At 25.6% G+C, this 25603-nt stretch overlaps 1 protein-coding gene across 7 annotated transcripts in view; it reads right to left on the reverse strand.

Moving 5' to 3' along the window:
• Positions 1–17875: 17875 nt before the first annotated feature.
• Positions 17876–25603, reverse strand: part of Dcr-2 (Endoribonuclease Dcr-2) — a 30349-nt gene continuing 22621 nt past the window's right edge. For 6 of the 7 annotated variants that reach the window (XM_089228151.1, XM_089228153.1, XM_015517911.2 and 3 more), the window contains 9 exons: positions 24295–24438; positions 22497–22709; positions 22293–22434; positions 21128–21333; positions 20788–21061; positions 20340–20560; positions 20114–20282; positions 19716–19788; positions 17876–18502 (listed from right to left, as the gene is read on the reverse strand). In XM_089228151.1, coding sequence (XP_089084277.1) covers positions 18328–18502; positions 19716–19788; positions 20114–20282; positions 20340–20560; positions 20788–21061; positions 21128–21333; positions 22293–22434; positions 22497–22709; positions 24295–24438 — 1617 coding nt within the window. In that variant the 3' untranslated portion in view covers positions 17876–18327. The remainder of the gene's footprint in view (positions 18503–19715; positions 19789–20113; positions 20283–20339; positions 20561–20787; positions 21062–21127; positions 21334–22292; positions 22435–22496; positions 22710–24294; positions 24439–25603) is intronic. The other variant, XM_089228154.1, reaches the window with a different exon arrangement.

Here is a 25603-nt window from a genome sequence, read left to right on the forward strand (position 1 = left end):
ACTAATATATAAGTATATTATTATATTTTTGTATAAATGTAGTATTAATATTTTCCTCGTTAATTTTTAAATATTTTACATTGTTATGTTTACAATTTCGAATACCTTGTTAGTTAGTAAGAAAAGATCTATGCATAGGTCACGACCAGTGATGATAGTCATCTATCATCACTTGAGCTCAACTTACCATTGTCGATAGGTACCTAACCTAAACAAACCTCCTAATGACTTAATTAACCATCTGCATGTCCGCGGGGAAGGCAGTGCCGTAGCCAGGGTTAGGATTTGGGGAGGGAAAAGTGTATACAGTACTATACACTCAATACCCTCGGGAAGGCTGACTACGACACTGGGTTTAATAAGTATCAATCTAAATTATCGTATAATAATAAATGCTATTTGGGTAACGCGTGACAAACGGATGGTTAACTAGGACACTTTGAATAAGAAGATCCTTAGTTGATTTCCGATATAAGTGTTTACTTATCAAGTTGATCTCTTGATTGTTAACCTCTTAGAAATAGCTCTTATTATTAAGATGTTGAGCCTCTTGAAATATTTTTCTCCCTACTAGATTTTTAGGACTTCGTTGCTACTGCTTCTTAGATAATATATTATGGATAGAGCCATGCCCATTTTTTTTTGGTGTACATAACTTTAAGCGCATATTTATATGACCACGGGTGTCTGGCCGCGATAAGTGCATAAATGAGTATACATGAGGGGAACTGTTGTTCAAGTCCTAATTCAAAAATTGTCATGTAAACTCGCAAGTATGATTGGATGTAAATTGTACAAGTAATAACTAATAATTATTAAAGATTTATGTGTTTGTATTGTCTCCGACTTACAAGAATCCTGTTGAAGAGAATGAGAGTGCGACATCCTCATTAAAGCAAAACAACTTTTGTAATATTATTACATAAATGGAGTAATATCTAAATTATTTCCCCTTCCAACACACTAAAATTATAGTTATCATGCTTTTCGGGGCCCAAAAACGGCGGGTGGTACCATTAAGGTAATTTTATTTTTATTTTTATATGGTACCTAATAAAAACCACCCTAGACATCAGAGATTGAATTATTACGATTTTGAATATTTTTTAAATGAAACGATCTAAAGTAAATGTTTACACAATCTTTTCTACAATAAAATATTATTATTTGTTATTTCAACATAACATTTTGCTGTGTGATTGGTAATCTTTACATCACTGTGTCTGAACATTTTTTGTGACAAAGATCAATTGCCCAGAAGAAAATTTAATCATCTAAAATATTTCAAATTACATACTTATTGTTAATTATTATTATTAAAAAGTTATAGTATGAAGTATTATATCTCATATAGACTTAAACAATGTACAATTGGTTTCTTATTATTTTTCTTATTAAATAATATACGTTTTTTTTTTAAACAAATCCTTCGGCAATTATATATCCATATTGCGTGTGTTTGTTTAGAAACACGTGAGTATGTGGGGTAAGGATTCGTCACTAAGAACCCAGGTGGTCACCCATCCAGAAACTAGTGACGCCAGGCGATGTTTGACCACGGCAAACTACCGCGCCACACCATACCCCAAAAAACAGTATACGACTAGTGTGCAGTGCATATACCAGGCCAGAGGCAATTTTTTTGTTTTCAAGATATCAACTGCATAACCTGATTTTACTGTTTGGTTTTAAACACATGTAAATAAGACGAGGATTCGTCACTAAGAACCCAGGTGGTTGCCCATCCGGGAGCTAGCAACTACAGTCGATGTGTTGACCTTTAGGTCCAAAATTTACTTTTTTTAACATATAGAAACCATATCTATTATATGAGATAATTAGTACTTGTACGTCTATTTTTCATCAAGTTCAAGAATTTTTTTGAATTTTTATAGCTAATAATAACAACAACACGTATGTCACTTAAAATACCTATTGAATACCTATGTAATAAATACATACGTGAACAACAAAATTTTTTTTTTTATTTCTCAAATCTTATATTTAAAAAGTCCATTAGACTAGTCGAAAAAGTCTATGATTAACACTAGTATAGATTCCAACACTCAACTAAAATAATACTTTAAAAATGATTGTATTTCTCAGAAAAATTACCTATCACCAGATCTTATTTCTTCTTTTCAGCATTAGAGATTTAGATTAATTTTAAAAAAACTAGTAATATGGGTTGCTTTCAATTTCATAATGAAATTCTTTTAACTCTTAATCGCCTTCAAAAGTTGTTTTACTTTTATCTGGACAAATTACTATTATAAATTTTTATTTTAAAACATTTTATTTTTTCTAGAGCAAAGACTTTTTATGCATTTTATATATTTTTTCTTTTTTGTAAGCTTTATTGTATGCTTATTTCTAGGTTAGTAGTAGTACACAGCATATTTAAAAACTTATGTGATAAAATTCTAAATGTTTTTAGTGCATCTTTTGATACTTTATTGAAAATCAAGCACTTAGGTAAATATTTTTATGGATCAGAATATAATTATATTAAATATGAAAGAAAAATGAAATTTTTATTTGCTTTTTAATTTTTTTTTTTCATATATACAATATATCATGTGTCTCAAATAACAGGGTACACTTTATTGCTCATTAACTTGTAAATATCTTTAATTCTGTTTGTTGGACATTAAACTAGACAAATCATTCATAAATTCCTATATGACTTAAAATTCTTATAAGTCATGTATTTCTTCATTCTTTTTAAATGGAAATCCCTATTTTAAATATCATTTTTGGATATCATGAAATTCTCATACAAGGAAGGTCTCATCTGATCATACCAACCTAGTATGTCGGACTACAAAAAAAAATAAAATTAATTTTCAAAAATTTACAAAATATATAATGCCATAGTACACTATAAAAAAAACCAAATTTACTGGAGACCAAACCAAATAACTAAAAAGTATAAATAAAATATAAATAATCACCATTTAAATCATCTACAAAAAAATATTTAATCAATTATGCTCATATTAACCAAAAAACTATTTAATCAAAAAACAAAATTTGTAATCAACATTGTTATACTAAACAATTAGAACTATAAATTCTTAAGATGTAAATAAAAATATTTAACCAATTTATTCACTTATGAACAGGCAAGAAATTATATTAACAAAAATTATATATATATATTCATACAACTTCAATAACAAAATTATCATTAATGACAAATTAAGACTCAGATGTAACATAAATTAACTAAATTTTATATATCTATACTCACGTTCCTATTCAATCACAATAAATATATGCTTTAATTAATAATAAAAGGTAGGATAAAGAAAGCCGATATTCAAAATCCTTTTGAGTATTATCAATTATACAATAGCAAACTATAACATACCAATTAATATATTATTAAAATGTAAGATTTTAATTCATCACAAAGTGGCGTCCAAAAAAGGGACTCTTATTCATAAAAGATTTAAATAAAAATATACAATTCACTAAAATAACCCTGATCAGATTATTTTTAAAAAGAATATTTAAAAAAAGAATTAAACACATAGTTGTTAAGATTCAAATAAATTTAAAATTATAGTCCAAGCGTTGAACAAAAATAAATAAAATATAATCCAGAAATGTTTAACACGTTTTATATAAAATAATTGAACACAGAGTGGTTAGGATTCAAATAAATTTGAAATAATTATCCAATGACTAATAATAAATAAAATAAAATCCAGAAATGTTTAACATATTTTTTAAAAAAGATTTAAACACTGAGTTGTTAGAATTCAAATCAATTTAAAATTATAGTCCAATGACTAATAATAAATAAAATATAATCCAAAGAAGATTAATGCATTGTATATTAAAGAATTAAACACATTTTATAAATAATTATCCAATGACTAATAATAAATAAAATAAAATCCAGAAATGTTTAACATATTTTTTATAAAAGATTTAAACACTGAGTTGTTAAGATTCAAATAAAATAAAAATATATTATAACTATAATATAGTCCAAATGAGGACTAATAATAAATAAAATATAATCCAAAGAAGATTAACACAATTTTTATAAAATAATTAAACACACAGTTGTTAAGATTCAAAGAAAATTAAAGAAGATTAAAATATTTTTTATAAAAGAATTAAACACAAATATGTTTAGATTCAAATAAAATAAAAATATATTATATTCCAAATTGTAGACTAATAATAAATAAAATATAATCCAAAGAAGATTAAAACATTTTTTATAAATGAATTAAACACAGAGATGTTTAGATTCAAATAAAATAAAAATATATTACAACTATATTATAGTCCAAATGATGACTATTTAATAATAGATAAAGATGAAATAAATATATTAATATAATATCAAATTAAATTAAAATTATAGTCAAAGCGTTTAATAATAATAAATAAAATATAATCCAAAGAAGATTAACACATTTTTTATAAAATAATTAAACACACAGTTGTAAAGATTCAAAGAAAATTAAAATATATAGTCCAAACTATGACGAATAAAATAAATAAAATATAATCCAAAGAAGATTAAAACATTTTTTATAAATGAATTAAACACAGAGATGTTTAGATTCAAATAAAATAAAAATATATTATAACTATATTATAGTCCAAATGATGACTAATAATAGATAATGATCAAATAAATATATTAATATAATATCAAATAAAATTAAAATTATAGTCAAAGCGTTTAATAATAATAAATAAAATATAATCCAAAGAAGATTAACACATTTTTTATAAAATATTTAAACACACAGTAGTAAAGATTCAAATAAAATAAAAATATATAGTCCAAACGATGACTATTTAATAATAAATAAAATATAATCCAACGAAGATAAATACATTTTTTATAATAGAATTAAACACATAGTTGTTAAGATTCAAATAAAATTAAGATTATAGTCCAAACGATGACTAATAATAAATAAAAGATAATCCATAGCAGATTATCGCGAATATAATTCATAGCCGACTTTTAACAAATAATTCTGATTTAAATACAAAAAAAAAAAAAAAAATGAAAAAATAAAGAAATGTCCAGAGATAACAATAACGATCAAATAACTGAAACAAACAACAAAGTTTACTTAACACAAGTGTTCACAATCATGGGCAAAATTAACTTTTCAATAATATCAAACAAATGTATTTTTTTTTCAAAAATAATATCGAACTTTAAGATTTCACCTTTGATATAGGTACCACATAAAAATGGTAAAGAAAACCAGAGTATCAGACGGGCCATAATACAATAACATAAATATAAACGATAAAAACTATAAAAACATTGGAATCGACAGGTACGAATGTACGACATAAATCCATCAAATTCCAAAGATCAATTTCGCATTTACAACAAAAGCGATTAATGAACCCATAGAAAAAAATAAATAAAAACATATCAAAAAAATCACGACAATATGCCATAATAAATAACATATTATTTTATCAACAATGCACACCATAATATTATATCAATTACACCATATTTTTTCCTAATGCATGATTTTGAACCTTATTTTCCAATAGATTTATACTAATAGCAGAAAAAGCATGCCTTACAACATATAAAAATTATTAAAGGAACTAAACAAAATAAGGAATGAAATTCCACAAATAGTAAAAAAAGGGCACAAATTGTACAAAAAAATTATTTAGACAAAAGTCACGGAATAGTAAGCCTTAATCTAGGTGACCAAGAATTAATAAAATTTCCATTTTCACAAATAGGCAAAACGCATAAATTAGCACAAAAATACAGAGGCCAATCTAAAATAATTTAAAAATAATAAATAAATATCAGAATTAAATTATAAAGTAAAATTAATCTTCGATAAAAAACGAACTGAAAACATCATTCATGTTAGAAGAATAAAATCATATTATTACAAGTTAACCATACAGCAAAAATACAAATTAAACATAATAACCAATTAAAGTGTCATAATTTACAGATTTCTACAAGACTATAGGTACCTAAAAATAATACTAATAATCTAATTACAAATCAATGTTCAAAAATAATAACACTAAAGATAATAAATTTAAAGAAGACACAACATTTCAACATTCAATCACAACAACAAAATGCCTTTATAAAACCAAAATCAAAAACATTAAATTTTACATCACCATACCATAAACACACACCTTAACATATCGCTACTATACCAAACTATTGAATGGAGTATCAAAATATTAGCAAGACATTTTACTAATCTAACCCTATGTCTCATGAATAAACAACATAATAATATACTAAAAAAAAAATTACTCATGGGAAACAAAAAGTCTACGCCAATCACAAAAACAACAAAACCGAGTTGTATGGATACCACTAAAATATTTTAGTTAAAAGAATTTTAAGTCATATAGGAATTTATGATTGATTACAGGGTATAATTAAAGGGTAATGAGTGAAAAAGTGTACCTACCCTGTTTTATGGGACACACGGTATATATATATATATATACATAAACATATGATAAAATTCATAAAATATTTAATTAAGTAATTTTTATACCTAGTGTAATAAAATGATATAATTTTTTTTAAGACATATCTAACTGCATATATTTGATGAATTATTAGTAAGTACATAAAAGTCCTAGCCCTACAGTTATTAATTATAACTTTTACTTCCAATCATGCCTACATTCAATTTTATTTTTTTAATCATAATCATAATACAATCTTGTATAAGTAAAGTAATATTAAACAAAAGTGTTCAAATATTTTATTTTTAAATTGAAGTCCTACCTAAGATGAATATTTTGAGAATGAGAATTTATAATATTTAAATTTTTTGACTTATCAACCCACAACTATAATACTTTTTTTTATTGAGCATTACAATATTTTTCATAATAAGACTATTAACTAGTTTAATGAAATTGTAAATTTGTATATAAAAATAAAATTTGTTATTTTAAAGTTAATATTAATTTAATTGATGTGATATTTTAACAAAATATGTAATGACAAAGTCATACTTTTTACAAGACTTATAATAATGTAAACAATCAACAATCAAGAGCTTTTTTGACATGTTAACACCTAAGAGGATGTCAATGCATTTCTTTTTTTTCTCTCTGACCCACGCACAACATAGCAAATATTACGTTCACTATGATCATAATAATTTCTAAAATTAGAGTGAAATGGCCTCTTTTAAAATTTTAAGATACTTATTATTCATACCTAGAGCATCTTATAGGCTATATTTGAAGCAAGTTATGAATACTTTAAAATACTCATAAATCAATTAATAATTAAAATATAATAAGCCTATGATATGCCCTAGAAAAATTTAACCATTAATTTTTCTCTAATTTTAGAAATTATTAAGATTATTGTGAACAAAAAATTTGATATATTGTGCATGAGCCGGAGAAAAAAAATTCCACTGACATCCTCTTAATCGGCCTAACCAACCTTCTCTTTTTATTCTATCCTATAAGTCGAAGGTTGTAAACCTTACCTAACCTGGTAGTATCACTGAAAGGGTCGAGTGACCTTTGCAATTTAAGATCCTTTCCTACATATTCAGAATTGTTAACATAACTATTCTACCTAACTATTCCCCTTCCCCCACCTAACCTAATTCTCTCTCTCTACCACTACCCCTCTTTCTTCCAATCCCTATCACGCCTCCCCTTCACCTATCTCACTGTCTCTCACAACCTCTCACAATTCTCTCTCGCTTTTTGTTCTGTTCCCCCACCTAACCTTATCATCACCCTTTGACACTACCTCTCTCTCACCCTATCACACCATCACCCCCACCTATATCTCTCACACTCACTCGTCTTACATTCCCCCTATACCCGTTTTTTTCACACTTGCACCCTCTCATGCACTTTATCTCCTTATCATTCATCCTATCTACCTCTCTCACTACCTCTCACACTATCCTTCTCTCGCTCTCTCTTTACAAGTCACTATAGTATCTACCTTACCTAACCTAACCTAATCTAACCTTACCTCACACTATCTATCTCTCTTACTAACTATCCTTCCTTTTCTTTCTCGCCCTTTTTCTTCTGCTTCTCTACCATCTCTCTACGCTACCTAACACTATCTCTCTCTCTCTCTCTCTCTTTCTCTCTCTCTCACTCTCTCTCTGCCCCCCCCCCCATTTCTTTATCCTTCTCTGCCCCCACTCCCACACTCCCAGTCCCTATAGTACCTACAGGTCATCGTACCTGATAATTGGAAAAATATTTAAATATCATTGAGGAAATTATTAAAAAAAAAAATTTTAAATATTATACCTGATCAATTTCCTAATCTTTATCACGATTTTATTGATAACTTGAATAGTGTTATACCAGTGGTTAGAAACGAATAATTTAAAAATTGCAAGTAATCTATCCCCTGATCAATTAATAAATTAATAAAATAAAAATAAACCTACTGAAAAATAGAAAATTACTTACCCAATATCCGAATCTACTATAAAACTTCATCTTCCAAACATTGTTAATACATTACACTGGCTTCACAACGAATATGATATTTAGTTGATAAATCTTCACTGACGAATACCATATCTGAAATTTCAATAAAATATTCAACAATATTTTCTGACCTATTCATTTTAGATTCTGAAAGAAGTGATGAATGTATTGATTTTACAATGATGTGCGTTTTTTTATGTGTGTGTCTGTACAGCATAACTAGTCGAAATAATGCTTCAATTTCAAACTTTGGGGGTGGTTTCCGATGTAAAAGTGAATATCCTTGGTGCATTATAAAGGTCAAAAGTAAACATTTTCCAACAGTTTTCAAAAAAATCGAGAACAACAAAAAAAAGTGACAGAAAAACGGAAATTTTAACGCAAAATCAGTTTTCGACCAAATCGATTTTTTTATATGGTTGTAATTCAAAAACTAATCACTGCAAATACTTGAAATTTGCACCAAATGTTTATGTTAGTGTTATCTATATACAGTTTTTTTTTTAGTTATTTAAAGACCACTGAAATTTTCAATTTTTTTGAATTTCAATTTGTAAGTAATTTTGAAGTTGAAAAATCATAAAATCTTTTGAGTTTATAACTAAGGATTAAATTACAACACTAAGTTTTCCTTCAAGTTGCTATAGAGAAAACTCGAAGCATCATTGAAGGAAAAATTTGAAGTGCATTTGAATTTTAAATTTTTACGAAATAGCGTAACGATAACGATTTATCCTGAAACGATTTTAAATATTTGTTATTATTCAAAAAGTATAAGTCGTAGATACTTGAAAATTTTATCAGTTATTTAGATTGGTATTTTCTTTACATGATTTAATTTTCAAAATATTTTTACTTTTTTTTAGATATTTATAGACGACTGAAATTTTCAATTTGTCTGAAAATTTTTTTTTTGAAAGTGTCGATAAAAGTTTTTTAGCCCTATCCAAATACTTGAAAATTTAATATAGAGTTCCTCATAAGTTATTCTTATAGTGAATAAAAAATTATAAGGATACATAGGCATAATTTTTTTTTATTAGCATTTGAAGTTCAAATATTGACAAAAATTCGTCAAAACCATGAATATATTTTTTTTAGTGTTTGTCATTACGTTTTGGGGCAGTAAAAATGCTTCGACTTTTAACTTCAGCGCCTTGTTAAATCAGAAAGTGAATCTAGTTGATACTTTGGGGGATAAAAAGTAAAAAATTCTTAATATTTTACTAAATAATCGGGATAAACAAACTAAAAATTAACGGAAAAACAGGAAATTTTACGTACAATCAGTTTTCGACAAAATCGATTTTGATTTTCGATGTAACTTTAAAACGAACGACCATTGATACATGAAATTTTCATTGAATGTTTATATAAGTACCTATATTCTATCCACCATGAAATTTTTAAAAATTTTGACTTAAGTTTAACTATTCATAGGTATATGCAATTTTCGATCATGATTAGTTTTTTTAAAATTAATATCGATAACAAATTTATTTTGTGGGTAGAAAATATTGAAGATTTAATACAAGGCTCTTAACATATTGTTACAATAGCAGTTGAAAAATAAAATAAATTCATAGTCACAATTTTTTTTTATAAGCATTCAAATTTTGAATTTTGACAAAAAACGTAATAATCACAAAAATTCACAAATTGTTTTAAGCTAGAAATTCATAAAATTTTTTTTTTTAAATCTAAGATTTGAAAATTTAATACAGCATTCCTTACAAATTTGTCAATCTTTATCACAAAAAAAAATGTCCACCGGAAATTCAAATTAAATTTTTATTAACATTTGAATTTCAAATATTGACAAAAATTCGTCAAAACCATGAATATTTGCGAATTATTTTGTAGTTCAAAATTCATAATATTGTTTGTATTTATATCTGAGGTTATAAAATTTAACACCAAGTTTCCCATAAGTTTTGCTTCAAATAGCTATAGAGAAAATTTGAAGCGTCATTATAGGAAAAATGATTTGAGCGTTAGAGTTTTAAATTTTTATTAAATCGCGTAATGATAACGATTTATCCTCAAACCAGGTATATGTATATCTATGATAATATGAGTTATTATGAATTATGATAACTACATGCAATGTTTTTGGAAAAATTGATTAACCATGCCTTATGCAAAATGCGTCCTAATTGAAAAATAAAATATTTGTTTCAAAATAGAATATATATGACAATATTTAAATATAATATATCCTAGACTGACAAATCATCTTCGTTCAGAATCGTTTTTCGTATACAATGATACCTATCATTGCATTCAAATTTAATCCCATCCATTACAGTAACCTACTGTACATCATAGCGACATCCACGACTTACCCGCTTTTTTGAGTTATTTATAGACAACTGAAATTTTCAATTTATCCTTATAGTGATTAAATATTATAAGAATACAATTTATGCACCATTTTTTTTTATAAGCTTTTAGTTTTAGTAGCTTTTTTAGTTCAAATTTTTACGAAATCTGTCGAAAACGCGAAAATTTGCAAGTAATTTTAAAGTTTAAAAATCATAAAATCTTTTGTGTTTATAACTAAGGATTAAAAATAGAGAAAACTCGAAGCATCATTAAAGGAAAAATTTGAAGTGCATTTGAATTTGCATTTGCAATTTTAGAATATATATGAGAATATTTAAATATAATATATCCTAGACTGACAAATCATCTCCGTTCATAATCGTTTTTCGTATATACAATGATACCTATCATTGCATTCAAATTTAACCTACCCTTGTCAGAGGTTCACTCCACCCCCTAACCTGTACAGCAGAGCGACATCCACTTACCCGCTTTTTTTTATCATTACAGATAATGTATAGCTTAACAATCCGTTTAATGTTATTATGTGATTTTATTATTTTATTCAAGAACTTATTAATTTTATATGGCTATAAAAACATTATACCTACTGTATGGCTACTAAAACTCTAGTACCGATTCATTTTTATTTTAATAATTTTTTATACAAACTTTAATTATTATTGCGTATTATAGTTTGTTTATTTATTTTATTCCAATAATTCATGAATATTATATATTAATTTTTGAAATATTGTGTTTTAGAAAATAATCAACAAATACGATTAAAAAGTTATTTACCTAACCTTACGCACCTACATAAAAATAACAATTGTACAATTTTAAAGAAAATAATAACTCCTGTGTGTATGACGTATTAGATAGGTACACTATTTTTACAGATATCTATTATATATGTGATTAGTAAATTTTTCATAAGCGCTCCCCATAATCAGGATAGGTAGTTTAAAATTCTGCAGTGATCAATTCTCTTAGCCTTTAGAGTTTAGACCATAGGGCTATACGTGTACCTACAAGGTTATAACTTATAAGTACTTATAAGTTATAAGATATTAGGTGAAGAATAAAGGTTATAAATAACAATAAACGTCTATAATGTATATGATTTATAACAATAAAACATACTTTATAATATATGCTCATTACTTTTAACTTTGGATTTGGAACAAATTGCCAGTTACGAATTAAAATTGATCCCTGTGAGTTGTGGAGTTATCAGTTATAACGGATATTAAAATTAATTAAACAAAAATTTAAAAATGTCTATTATAAACACATATATAGCCATATAGGTTATAATTATAAAATTACAATCATTCTACGCACGGCAACCTGAAAAAAGACGCAGCGCGTATAGCGCGTTTATATTATTCGATCTCGCGCGTATTTATTAATTTAGCGCTCAGAAATAAAATATGCGTCAACGATACTTGAGTAGTATATTTTTCGTGACATTAAAAAATTTATTTAAAGCCTAACAAAAAATTAAAGTGTTAACAGAATATGAAAACAAACTTACCACAAATATCGACTCTTTCGGGCTTTGGTGAAAACCGCGACGTGTATACATATAATATGATATACACTCCGATGCCGACACGAGAACGCATCAGATACTGAATTGAAGTTTGAAAATATTATTATATATAAAATTAAAATTTTACATAATACAGAATATTTAGTGCTAATTGAAATTTTATTTTTAGAATCAACTTTAATTTAATCGGCTGTCTCTTCTGAAACGACTAAGACAATTGCCATAGATTATATTATATAATGTCAATTAAATAAATCCAAAGATATATAATATTTGAATAAAACTTTTCATACCATAGAGGTTCATGTTTAAGAATATTATTCATTTTAATTATTAAATTATTGTGATATAACAATAACCAAAAAAAAAAAAAAATTGCTATTTTAAATTTAAAATATAACAATAAAATATATCATTTCAATATTAGTTTTTATAGTTTATTTGTTTGATTATTGATTGAAATCATGCATTTTTATGAATTACAGATATTATATACCAGCTATTATATACCCGATTTTTATCTTCCCCACCTAGTTATAATGTGTTAATTTATGTTTTAAATATTCAAGACCTTATTTTACTCTCAAACGAATTTAATATTTCTTCATTAGTTATTAAAAAATTATATTTATTTTTATTCTAAAAGCCATAGTCCATAGGTACCATAATATTATTCATCATAAGGTCATAATAATTATAATACCTAAGTAACTTTTTTTTAAATTGTATTTCATACAAGACGTACCTATTACCTATATTAGGTAGGTATTAAAATAATAATAAACTATTCAAATTCGTACATTATGTTATAATCTTGTTTTTCAGAAGCATTTGATAATTTCATAGTTATTATCAGTTCTTTTTTAATCTGTCACATTATTTGTTTAATTTTTTGTTACTTTGATATATAAAAATAAGCTTACTGACTTATAGACAAGTAGTATTTTATTTTTATTTACTGTTTTATACTAAATTATTTTTAAAGATATTGATTACATAAAACTATTAAATGATTTTTTAAGTGTCATACCTATTACCTGTACGATTATAAATTATAATATACAACAATTTTAATCAAATTCAAAAAAAAAAAACTGACAGTTGACAGTATTTTATTATTCATTAGTAATTTAAAGTTCAATACTGCCATAATTGGATACAATATGGCACAAAATTGAACATAGCTTAAATTCAATTACTGCCATATTTTAGTATGTCTGAAAATCAATTTCTGCATGCAATACAGCCACACCTAAACATATTATGACAGTCTTGCATTTGCTTAAAAAATTATAAAAGGCCATAAGTCTGATTTTTTCGAGTTTAAGAGTGTATTTCATTATATTTGAAAAAAGTCATGATATTTGTAAGTATACGTATTTAAGTTTTTAGTTTCAAATGCATAGGTGAAGAACTCATTATTGTAAAAGTGTACGGTCGTGTACCTCAATAATTTGTTTATTCAAACCACAAAATAATAGGTATGAAAACAAACTTACCTTAAATATCAATTATTTCGGGCTTTGTTGGAGTCCACGACGTGGACGCACTCCGACGTTGACACTGTAACGCATCAGATACTGTTGAATTGAAGTCTAAAAATAATATGGTTTAAAAAAAAAATTATACGGAAAGCAGGATGTTTTTCGTTCAATTCTGTTTTGCTATCTAATTGAAATTTTAGAATCTTTAATCGACTGCATCTTCCGCAACGACTTTGACAATCGCCATAGATTATATTATATTAAATCAATTAGATAAATCCACAGATATATATTATTATACAAATTATTATTATTAATATTATTATCAAAGACGTCTGTGTATACAATTTGTTCATTGAAATAATGAAATTTGATAATCATACCGAAATAATGTATAACTTTAAATAATTAAAGTTATGTCTAACAATATACTTATAAAGTACCTAGGTCTTATTTTAATTATTTTTTTAAATGTATTTATTCAATTATTGATTAATAGATAGTGTTTAAATGTTAGAAAAGCACATGCGTATTTTTTTATGAACTACGGTAGCCACTCGATTATTCGAACCTCGATAATTCGAAAAACTCTATAAATCGAACTTAACGCTTAGTCCCCTTAGAAAATCTCTATAATTACTAGAAAATTCGTGTATTCCGGACTCCTCGATATAATTTGAAATTTCTGTCGATACGACATACTCTACAATTCGAATTTCCTTAAACGCGATTATATGTATTTACTATTTTACATAATATATATGAAGATTATGACTACTATAAATTTGACGTACTCGTAATGAAACTAATAACGACGGTTATTAAAATATATTATCGTACACTTTACCTACTTAATCAATATTTTAATCGTACCATTTTACCAATATAAACCGCCTCTGCAATGGGTAAACACTAAACAGTCGTTGAAATCGAATAAAACGTATAGTCAGTCGGAATATGAGTTCCGTAAAGTATATAAGTGTCTGTGGATCGCTGACAAAAATAGTGATCGCGACAATTGAAGCCGGTGAAAACAGACACAAATTTTCACCTCTCTCTTATTCGAATTAATTTCTTTTCCATTGATTATTCGAATACTCGGTAAATCAAAACCTCTATAAATCAAATTTTTAGCTCAGTTCCTTGAATTTCGAATTATCGAGTGACTATACTTTGTTGAATAAAAATTTTGATTAAAATAAATGTGATTACTGCTCTTTAAAGTTATACAATGTATACATTAAATTTCCGTAGGTACCCCTACCGACCATGTTAGGTGCCAGCTAGTTTGTAAAATTCCAAGTCAAACATTTTCTCACAATATGAAATTAATAATTAATATTTATTATAATAAATTAATTATGGCGAAAAGTGACCCACCAATATGCCAAGCACAATCAAACGCATCTTCGTAGAATGAAAAATATATGAAAAACTAAGAGAAGAATTTAATAATATAAGCAATGACATCGAAATAAGTCTTGGTCCAAATCCAGACAACGAAGTAAGCACCATACATTTTTACAAAGCAACACAAATTGCTAATGGCCACAGCAGAAATTATTAATAATTTCAAGATCAATAAAAACAAACAAATTGTATTGGGTATTAGGTCAATTATATATTATTTTATGCGTTGCGAGAGCTTCGGTATTCACGACGCTCGTCCGTTTCGAAATCTTTATAATAATACCTATATTAGAATTAGACCATTCTCAACAGAAGAATATAAAAAAAAACTTACAAATATATTGATTCTTCTAGTGAAATTCCTGTAATTGTGCGGTTATTAACGCTAAACGTATCATCTAAGCCGCTCTGAAATGGATGTTGGTAAATGAAATTATTCATTTACCGAACAGAATATATTAAATTAGTTGTTACCAGTGCTACCACGGGTCCACGGATTTATACTTTTATAGGTATATTATTACATAAGTAATAACAAATATTTGTAAAGTCTTAGAGTATTTAGAAATTAAGCGCGTTCACCGATAACATAGCTATACCATGGTGTCTACTATTTTTTCGTATTCGCAGAAATTAAAAATTTCTAACCATTATAAAGTCTACTTAACATGATCATAGGGTCTTACAACTGTGGTTATGGGTGTCAGAGTAAAAAAAAAATTAAATTAAAATGTACTGCCCTGGGGCAGTATTGCCCCCATTAATTTATGGTTCTGCATTTTGTTGTAATACAAATAATATTCCCCCTAGTGACTTGAAACCTTACAACATTTCGTTGAGCTAGTCTAGGTTAGTAGGTACCAATGGAAGACAGATTAGAGTGATAAAATATCTGACTCTAGTAGTAAATAATTTTATCCTTAATCCCATTTTTGTATGAACTTTATGTTACAACAGTTTGTACCTTAGGTACCTTAAAGATTTTGATGATAGTATTAAGACAAGAAAGACGAATCTAACCTTATTAATAGAATTTAATATGTAACTTATTGTAAATAATTTAGAGTTAAACCCATTGTTGCCAATGGCCATAGTTGCCGAGGCTTAATTCAAATAAAAAAAAAAGAAAGACGAATGCTCAGAATTATTATTTTTATTTTTTTATCGTGTAATAATATTATGCAATCTGTACAATTTAGCACAATAAGCATACCTATGCGAGAAAAGTAACACAACAGGCGAGAAAGACGTGATTAGAGAACCCACTCATTAGTGACACTTTAGCTGTTGTTGATATGCATCATTATATTAATTTAGAAAAAGTCGCGACACCGTGATTTTTTCAACCTACATTGTGGATTTCCAGGAAGATTTGGGAAGGAGGATGGAGAGTGTTTTTATGAATGGATTGTAGTGATTCGCAAGTTTAAGGTGAAATCTGTTGTAGATCGTTTTGGCTTCTTCGTTAATTGTTTTAATATGAAGGTCGTTATGGAGTGTAAGATTTGAAACGAAATAAGGGGCATTTGTAATTTTGCGAAGTAAAATATTTTGGCAAGTTTGAATTTTGTTGGTATTAGATTTTTGGCTACTCCCCAGAATTGTAGCCCGTAAGTCCATATAGGTTTTAAAAGAGATTTATAAATTATTATTTTTGTTTTTAATTTTGTGCATTGATTAGAATAGATAGGTTTGAGTATGCGGGAGCGTGATTTTAGTTACTAAATAAAAACATTTATTTCGCGAAGTATCCAGGGTAAAACGATATTTGCAACAACACTGCACCAATATTATATAGGTACATTATATAACACCATATATATAATAGTATATGTTATAGTAATATACGCAGTCTTATCATTGAGCATACTTCTTATTTCTTAATTACTTATACCATGTTCCGCGTGATACTAAAGTAGTTTTCCGCGCAAGCGTATATAAACGTGAAATCGCAAACTTTTGTAGACTATAACTTCCAAAATAATAGTTTTTCATTACTGAGTTTTATTAGTTAATCAATTAATTTTTACACCATCGTCTTAACCTCGTTGAAATACATAGGTTTCCAAAATTAAAAATTCGCGTGGGCTCCAAACTAGATTTATGCCCATTATTCATTAAGAAACTTTTTATAAAAATGTTTAATATTATATTATAATTATAATGGAATTAGTATATATAAATAAATGGAATTAGTTATAATTCTAAATCTATAATTTTCATCATATTCTTATTAAAATCACAAAATTACGATGACACAAAAAAACTATTTTTAAACTATAATAAAAGTGAGATATACAGTGATTGGTGATGGAGTGCGAAACACTGCAGCGGTAGAGATAAAATGCTACTGGGTATAACATACTAGCTACTATTGCCAAAGTTGTAGAATTTTACTACAACCATGCTGCAATGTGTAAAAATATAAATACAATATTTTATGTTCTCAGAACAAATTAAAATGTGCATTATCAATTATCATTTAACCAATGATGTTTCTGGTGCGGTATTATCTCATATTTACTAAAAAATAAACACAATTTTAATAAACTTTCTGTATTTTAAATAGTTTAAATAATTTTCTTTTTTTAACAATGATATATCGGTATTTAAATTTAGAACTTATCACTTTATCTCAGTCTATATTACAACAATGAAAAAGAAAACATGTTTATAACACAGTTAACATAGTTTCAGTCATTCAAAACATAATGAACACATTAACAATAATTAGCATCTGTAATTTATTTTTATTTTAACATAAATATGCAAAATCAATTAAAATATTTGATATAAGGTTTATACATAGAAAATTACTTTATAAATATAATTTAAGTTCATATTCAAAGATAGACATAAAACTGTAGCAAAAAATTCTACTGTATCTTTATTAATTTTTTTTTTTTAATTTTATGATTAATATAATTAATTATACATAATGAATAAACAAATATTTAAAAAAATATTTAAAAAAATTTGATTAATTAAAATGTGTCGATAATAGGATCTTACAAAATGAATAATATAATATGATTAATATATAATGAATTGTTATTATATGAATAATTATGACAACATTTTTTTCATATTCTTTAAGGCCATTTTAGCAGCAGCAACTTTGGCTTCTTTTTTATTCTGACCAAATCCATACATAGGGATGATTTTGTTGTTCAGCATTATTTCTAACTTCACCATGGTTCCTAGACCTTTATTCGCTGCCTTTTCAGAAGCATCAGGTTTACTGTAAAATAAAATATAACAATATAAAAATTATTATTAATAAACTTTTTTGATTTAAATTATTAATTCAATTTTATGATCAGTAAAATATTTAATACATTATATAACAGAAAAATGTTTACTCTAAATAAAATCATTATTAAAATTCTTTCATTGTCACATTTAAATTAAAATATTATGCAATTTGCTAAAAATAAAAATAATACTTTTAAATAAAAATTGTAAGGATTTTTTTATTGGATACTCTAAACATAGTTTGATTCTGAAAGGCACGATAAATATATGTTCTACAGTACTTTATGTTTTCGTAAAAACATATACACATATTATACCAAAAAATATTCCAATCTTCAACTTTTACAGTGATTACTGATTTTTGGAAGTAAATTTGATTTAGTTTGTATTGGATGAAGGGAAAGGGATTAAAAGCATAAACTTCCCAGATAAAAAAAAATATATATACAGGGCGATTCATGAGGCGTAAAATACTCATTATTTATAAAAACTATTTACTTTTTTCAAAATTTTAGATCTATGCTGTTCTAAAACTATATACATTTTTAATATTTTTCACCCTTATATTTATTAGGTAAACCTCTATCAACTTTTGATTTTTTGATTATATTATTTAAAATAGTTTTAAAAAAAAGGTTTTTTATTAGCTTTTAGTAACATTATTAAAGATCAACAATTATGTATAGTAATAAATAAAAAGATATTAATGATGGAAATTGTGTGGAAATCGACAGAATTAATAGGTTTATATGTAGATCAAACCTATGAAGATTTTTTTATAAATTGTCATCCTTTTTTTCACATTAAAAAAAATGTTATCATACATTAATCAAAAATAAGACAAAAAATGGAAAATGTGAAGCATACATAGACAAGTTGAGAACAACTGACCTACACCTTAGATTTGAAAACTGAACAAAAATTTTTCATAAGGTCAACATGAAAATGTCTAACTAATTCTTTTAAAGTATTATAAAACCAAATGTAAAGCCACAAACATTTTTTATGAGCATTTGAATTTCAAATCTAAATTATTTTGTGGACAAAAATCTTGTTATAGTTAGTACTACTATACTACAGTATATATAATATTATTTCAATGAATAACTGTTTGTTTTACTGTTATGCATATTAATATGAAAATCGTATGGCTCATAATCATACAATCAATTTAACTTAATTAACTAAGTAGTACAAACCTGAAATTCGGTTGTAATTTAGTTTCGTGTAAAATACGTATAGGATTTTTAGGAACATTTTCACAAAATTCAACTGTAAAAGAAAAATTATAAATAAATACACCATACATATATATATATATATATATATATATATATAATATTTTATAATTTAAATTAAAAAGTGTTAAATCTTTTTAAATTAAGTATGAAGAATTTCAATTAAGATAAAGAATAAAGTATTAACTTAAATTACATTTTTTGGTTTTCAACTCAACCAATTTAAACTATGAATATGCACAATTTAGGGAAGATAATATTATTCGAAAAAGATTTATAACTTATTAATGTAATGATTACATTAAAAATTACATATTAAAAAAATAAAAGAACTTATTAAATAATATCTATCAACTTACTTATTTCATTTTCCAAAAATCTATAGCAAATAGCCCATACAAAGTTTAAATCTCTATCACAGTCTAAATAAATTGCAGCAATTAGTGACTCAAATAAGTCTCCTAATACTTTTGGAACATCTACAGATTCAGCTGCATAACAATCACTTTCTTCTATTAGATACAAGACCTAAAAATAGAATAGATTATACTACTATAATATTAAAATAATAAAATAAAATTTTACTTCTTGGCCAATTTTATGATTATTTTTTTGTTGATGTTCATAAAAACGATCTATTGCTTCAGTCATTTGCACAGACTTAGCTAAAATGAATCTATGCAGTCCAATTCTTGCGCTCAATGATGCAAATGTTATGTTGTTTACTAGTGAAGATCTAATATCAGTGATTTCACCAGGAGTTTTGTGATAACAATGTTCTATTATATATGTAGTAATCAAAAAATCTGGAATAATATACAAATTCAATATATCATTTAAGTTTATTTAGTTTCAATATTAAATTTTTAGACTACAATACATAAATATTAAAGATGTTACAAACTGTTCGACCTTAAATATTATGGTTCGCAACATCTCTAATAAATATTAATACATTTGGAAAGACAAGAGAATATTTATTGAATTATTGTGTACATTATTAACTACTAGGTATAACCAAGTAATAACTAACCAAGAATGGCATCACCAAGAAATTCAAGTCTTTGATAACATTCAGAAAATCCAAATTGGTAGGTTGGATGAGTTAAAGCTTGAGCTAATAGATGCTTATGTTTAAATGAGTAACCAATTCTTCGTTCAAGTAATTCATATCCGGGCAAAATTTTTGAAAAATTTAAACCATTGTATAAATTTTCAATTGGCTTAGGTTTAAATGTATCAATGAATTGTTTAGGTATAATACCCAGACCTTGAAGAACCTTAAAGCCTACTTCAACTCCACATTTCTAAAATGAAAAAAAATTGTGATTAAAAAAAACATGATATAATATAATTTTATTAGTCATACATACATATACATATGTACCAATCAATGATTCTACACAGTCAGCAACCATTTTATCTGATACTGATTGTTTGTGTATAAATAGATCGGATTGTGAATGGCCCATTTGTGGTATACCAACTTCATCACTATTTGGCTTTGGCATATCAACCAATCGCTTAAATTTTAAAAGTTCAATCTCAATTTCAGTCCAAGTTTCATCTGATAATATTCCTAAAATTAAAACATGCGTTAAATATATTATAAAAATTATGCTAATACGTTAATTTGAATTTAACATAATTATGTTTTCATGAAAAATAAGCTTAAAATTGAAAAATTACCTCGACACATAATAGATAAATATATGCTAATGGATTTATCCAATATATTTACTATACTTTTAACAAAAAAGAAAGGATTAACAAGGGTGAATTTGAAAGTATTTGAGCACATAATATATGAAAGGGCAATAAAAAGAGTGATAAGTGTATGTAGTATGAAATAATTTAGTGTAAGAGTAGGTATGTACATGTCACGAATGAACTGTTACGTGTTAAAATATAATTTGAGGAATAAGATTAAGTATGGATGAATGAAGTGAAAAGAAGGGTTAGGTATTTTGTTTATCAAGAGGATGCGATTGAGATTAAAATATAGATTTTATAAATCAGTTGAGAGGAAGGTAATGTTATATTATGGATTTCAGAGTCTTTAGCAGTGGACAATAAACAGAAGGTGAATGGAGCAGAGATGCTAAAATGGATGTATGAGGACATGAGATATCTATGAATGGTAAAATAAAACAGAAGGTCGAAGAAGATTTAATGCAAGTAAATGTAAAATAGAGGACAGTGGTTCTCAACCGGTGTACCGCAAAAAATGTTTGATATTTGTAATTATGGTGGTAAAAATATTGAAAACAATACTTTATTCCATTACATTTGTGGTGATTGTAGTGCAAAAACTTGTGATGTATAATAGTGTGCTATGAACTAAAAAAGGTTGAGAACCACTGATATGGGAGTAGGGCCCTATGATGATGTAAGGCAAGAATGGTCAACCATATTATTGGGAGCAAAACGCAAAGAAAAGAAGTAGATTTATTATACTACCAACAAATTATTTTTAAATGTATACATTCCTACTATACCAAACTTTTTTATTTAATTAATTATTAATCAATATTTTACCAGTAATTTGATCGTCTTTAGGAATGCTTATCTGATGAAGTACATCTGATTGAAAATTACCCTCCTCTATGATTTCCTTTAATTTTTTAGGAACACCAAAGCATGGAGGTGTCCAATCCATGTTTGGGTCAAAAACATTTACCTAAATTATAATTAATATTAATTATATTTTTTACAAATATTTAAGCTTTAAAGTTTAAATACCATTAAATAAGATCCAAGATTTAAATTCCTGCCTGCATACAACAAATTTCGATTTCCAACTAATTTCATTTTTAATTCAGTAAGAACCCCTTCATTATCTGATGGAAATGCATCAAATAATACCAATGATACAGCAAATTTCAAGAAACTATCGCCGTATGTTTCCATGCGCTCATAATTAAACATATCACTAGCAAATGGTGGTGTAATAACCTATACAAAAAATAAATAAAATGTATAAATAATTTAAATTTTAGTTTACATAAAAATAACATAAAAAGGAGAAATGAAATATCTAGTTTTTTTTTTAAGCTAGACTCTTTCAGACATCAATTAAGCAGAACCAAATACAATTTGAATATTTTTTGTTAGCATTATTCATACATTTAAATCGGATAGTTCAAATAATGCAATTAAGGTATTTTTTTTTTTTTTTGATTTTAGGTGGAGCAATGAATTTATTGATTTTACAATGATGTGTATTTATTTTTTATTTTTGTATTTGAAGACACTTTTTCTAGTAAATAGAAATTGTGATCATCTACTTTAATTGAAGTAATAAGTAAACAATTAAATCTAGTTAATATTTTATTTTTTTTATAATTAGGAAAAAACATGAACAATCGATAAAAATGTTACTATAATTATTTAGTAACCATAGTTATCAAGAAGTTAGATCAAGATGGATTGATATAATTAATATAAATATATATTAATATTGATATTATCAATCCACCTTGAGTTAGATAATCTTCAAACTTCTTAGTTTTTTTTCTGTAAATGTAAGTAGAAAAATAATCATTAAATATATTAAGTAACATAGGCTAACTGTTGACAGCCTTTACTTTGTATCATTTTGAAAATTGACAAATTATAGAAACCTTGAAAATATTATACTAACATTTTTTGAAAGAATTGTTTATAATTTGTATTAAACTAGTTCTTCGCATGGTGTTACCCATGCAATTAGAAAAAATATTTTTATGAATTATTTTGTATAAAACTATTGAGTAAACTAATTAGGTGACAGGTTATAACAGTTTTATTCATCTAGGATTTACTATTAACTGAAGGTGACAGTAAATATATCTATATAAACTATTTACGCATACTAATTTTTCAATTCACATGATCTATTTAAAATTCGGAACAAAAGCAATTTAGGAACTTATGGCCAGTTTTGATTTTTATTTGCATAATGTATTTCTTAAGTTACTGTATCTGAAAGTGCTTGAAAAAATGGTTGCTCTTTTTAGATTAAAATGTTTGTAAGATATATTTTTGTTAAAAAAAAATGTTAGATACTATAATTCATACATTTTTATTATGTATAAATAAATTAAAAAAGAGAATATTCTCCTTTATACTAGTCAATGCCAATTTAAAACATGCAGAAGATTGAATTATTTATTTATAGAGAAAAAAATTCCATTTACAAAAAATTTAATATAATATAAGTTGTAACTTGTAAGTATAACATTAAAATCAAGTATGATGAATAAAATATGGCTGTTCCATCACGTTTAGCATAAAAATACTGACTAGTTAAAAAAACAATTAACATAGTATTTTGAAATTTTAATTGTGAATATCACAATTCATAGTTTTTTTTTGTAAATTTTAATGTAAAAAGAACTACATTTTTTTACACTTTTAAATTCAGCAAGTAACAAAATTTTAGAATAAAAAATAAACAATTAGCCAACCTTGCTAAACTGCATTTACTAATTTTAAATTGATTATAAAATGCACAATGTCCATGAATGTATTATTATAGTATTGTTAGTTAAAAAATTACCTTTAAAATATCACTTTGTTTAGGTCCAATATTTTGTTTTGAAACTTTTATGGACAATGGACTCAATGTAGGTGAAGGATTGTTTGTTAAATTTAAAGTATTCATCTCAGTTAACACATTTTGTAGTATAACCTCCATTTCCATCTAGAATAATGATTTTGATTTAATTTAATTTAATTTGGACAATAATGAATTTATTGTAAATAACTTTTACCAATCATAATATATTACTTTATAAAGCACTAAATAACAATAAAAAAGCAATATTTTGAAGAAATAATATTGTTATAAGCTTAAAAGTTATCTAAAAGCAACAAAAATTTATATTTTATACCAATTAGAGAATATTTTTAACAATTGTAAATTTATAAGATCAAATATAAAAAATAATAATTCTACAGCATTTTCTTGCAGTTAAGCAAGTTTAATGTTTATTTTATGATAAATGTAATTTCTAAAACAAAATTATAAGTTTATTAAAAGTAATATTAATTGAAATACATTTTTAAAAACACGTAAATAATTACTCTTTAAATCTTTAAAATACTTATAAAGTATTTAAGTACCAATGTTGATTAACCTTTTTTGATTAAAATAAGTTTTACATCAAATCATTTATAAAACACTGATTCAAAATGTTACATCAATTAAACAAATAATAATTCTCAAATTCTTACACAGACTTCAAACCATAATCAACAGATTAAAAATTGGTCACACCTTATACACTCATGAACACTGAATGGACAAAAATGCACGTTATGCAACACCACAATTACAATTTAAACACCTGCTAACCGACTGCCTCATGACAAAGGACTAAGGCGATAAATTGATGCTCTTTTACAACCTAAGTAAAATCTAGTATTTTTATCCAACTCAAAGACAATATAGATTCTTATTTTACTAAGAAATGAATCTGATCCAGAAAATATGACATAGACAAAGATTAATCACATGTAATTAAATTAACATAAGCCTTTCATATATCATAATTAGGGTTAGGATGTTTATGACTTTTGCATATTTTTTCTTTTAGTCGTGCACTTTGCAGACCAAGTTATAAATTTGTTTTGTGCGACATAGAATCAAGTACATTCAATTTTATTTTGCATATTTTTGCATATTTGGAAATTTTTATGAATAAATGCATATTTTGAAAAAAATTGCAAATAAATGCGTATTTGGCCAAAAAATAACTTAAATACGGTATAAAAATTAATAAAAACCCATAGGTAGGCACAGTCAGTTTCACATTTAACGAAAATGAGAAAATATGAAACCCGTAGTAATTAACTTATCTTTATTA

Source organism: Diuraphis noxia, unplaced genomic scaffold (genome assembly GCF_037042655.1).
Source record: "Diuraphis noxia isolate RWA-SAM2 unplaced genomic scaffold, SU_Dnox_SAM2 contig0005, whole genome shotgun sequence".
Lineage (NCBI taxonomy): Eukaryota > Metazoa > Arthropoda > Insecta > Hemiptera > Aphididae > Diuraphis > Diuraphis noxia.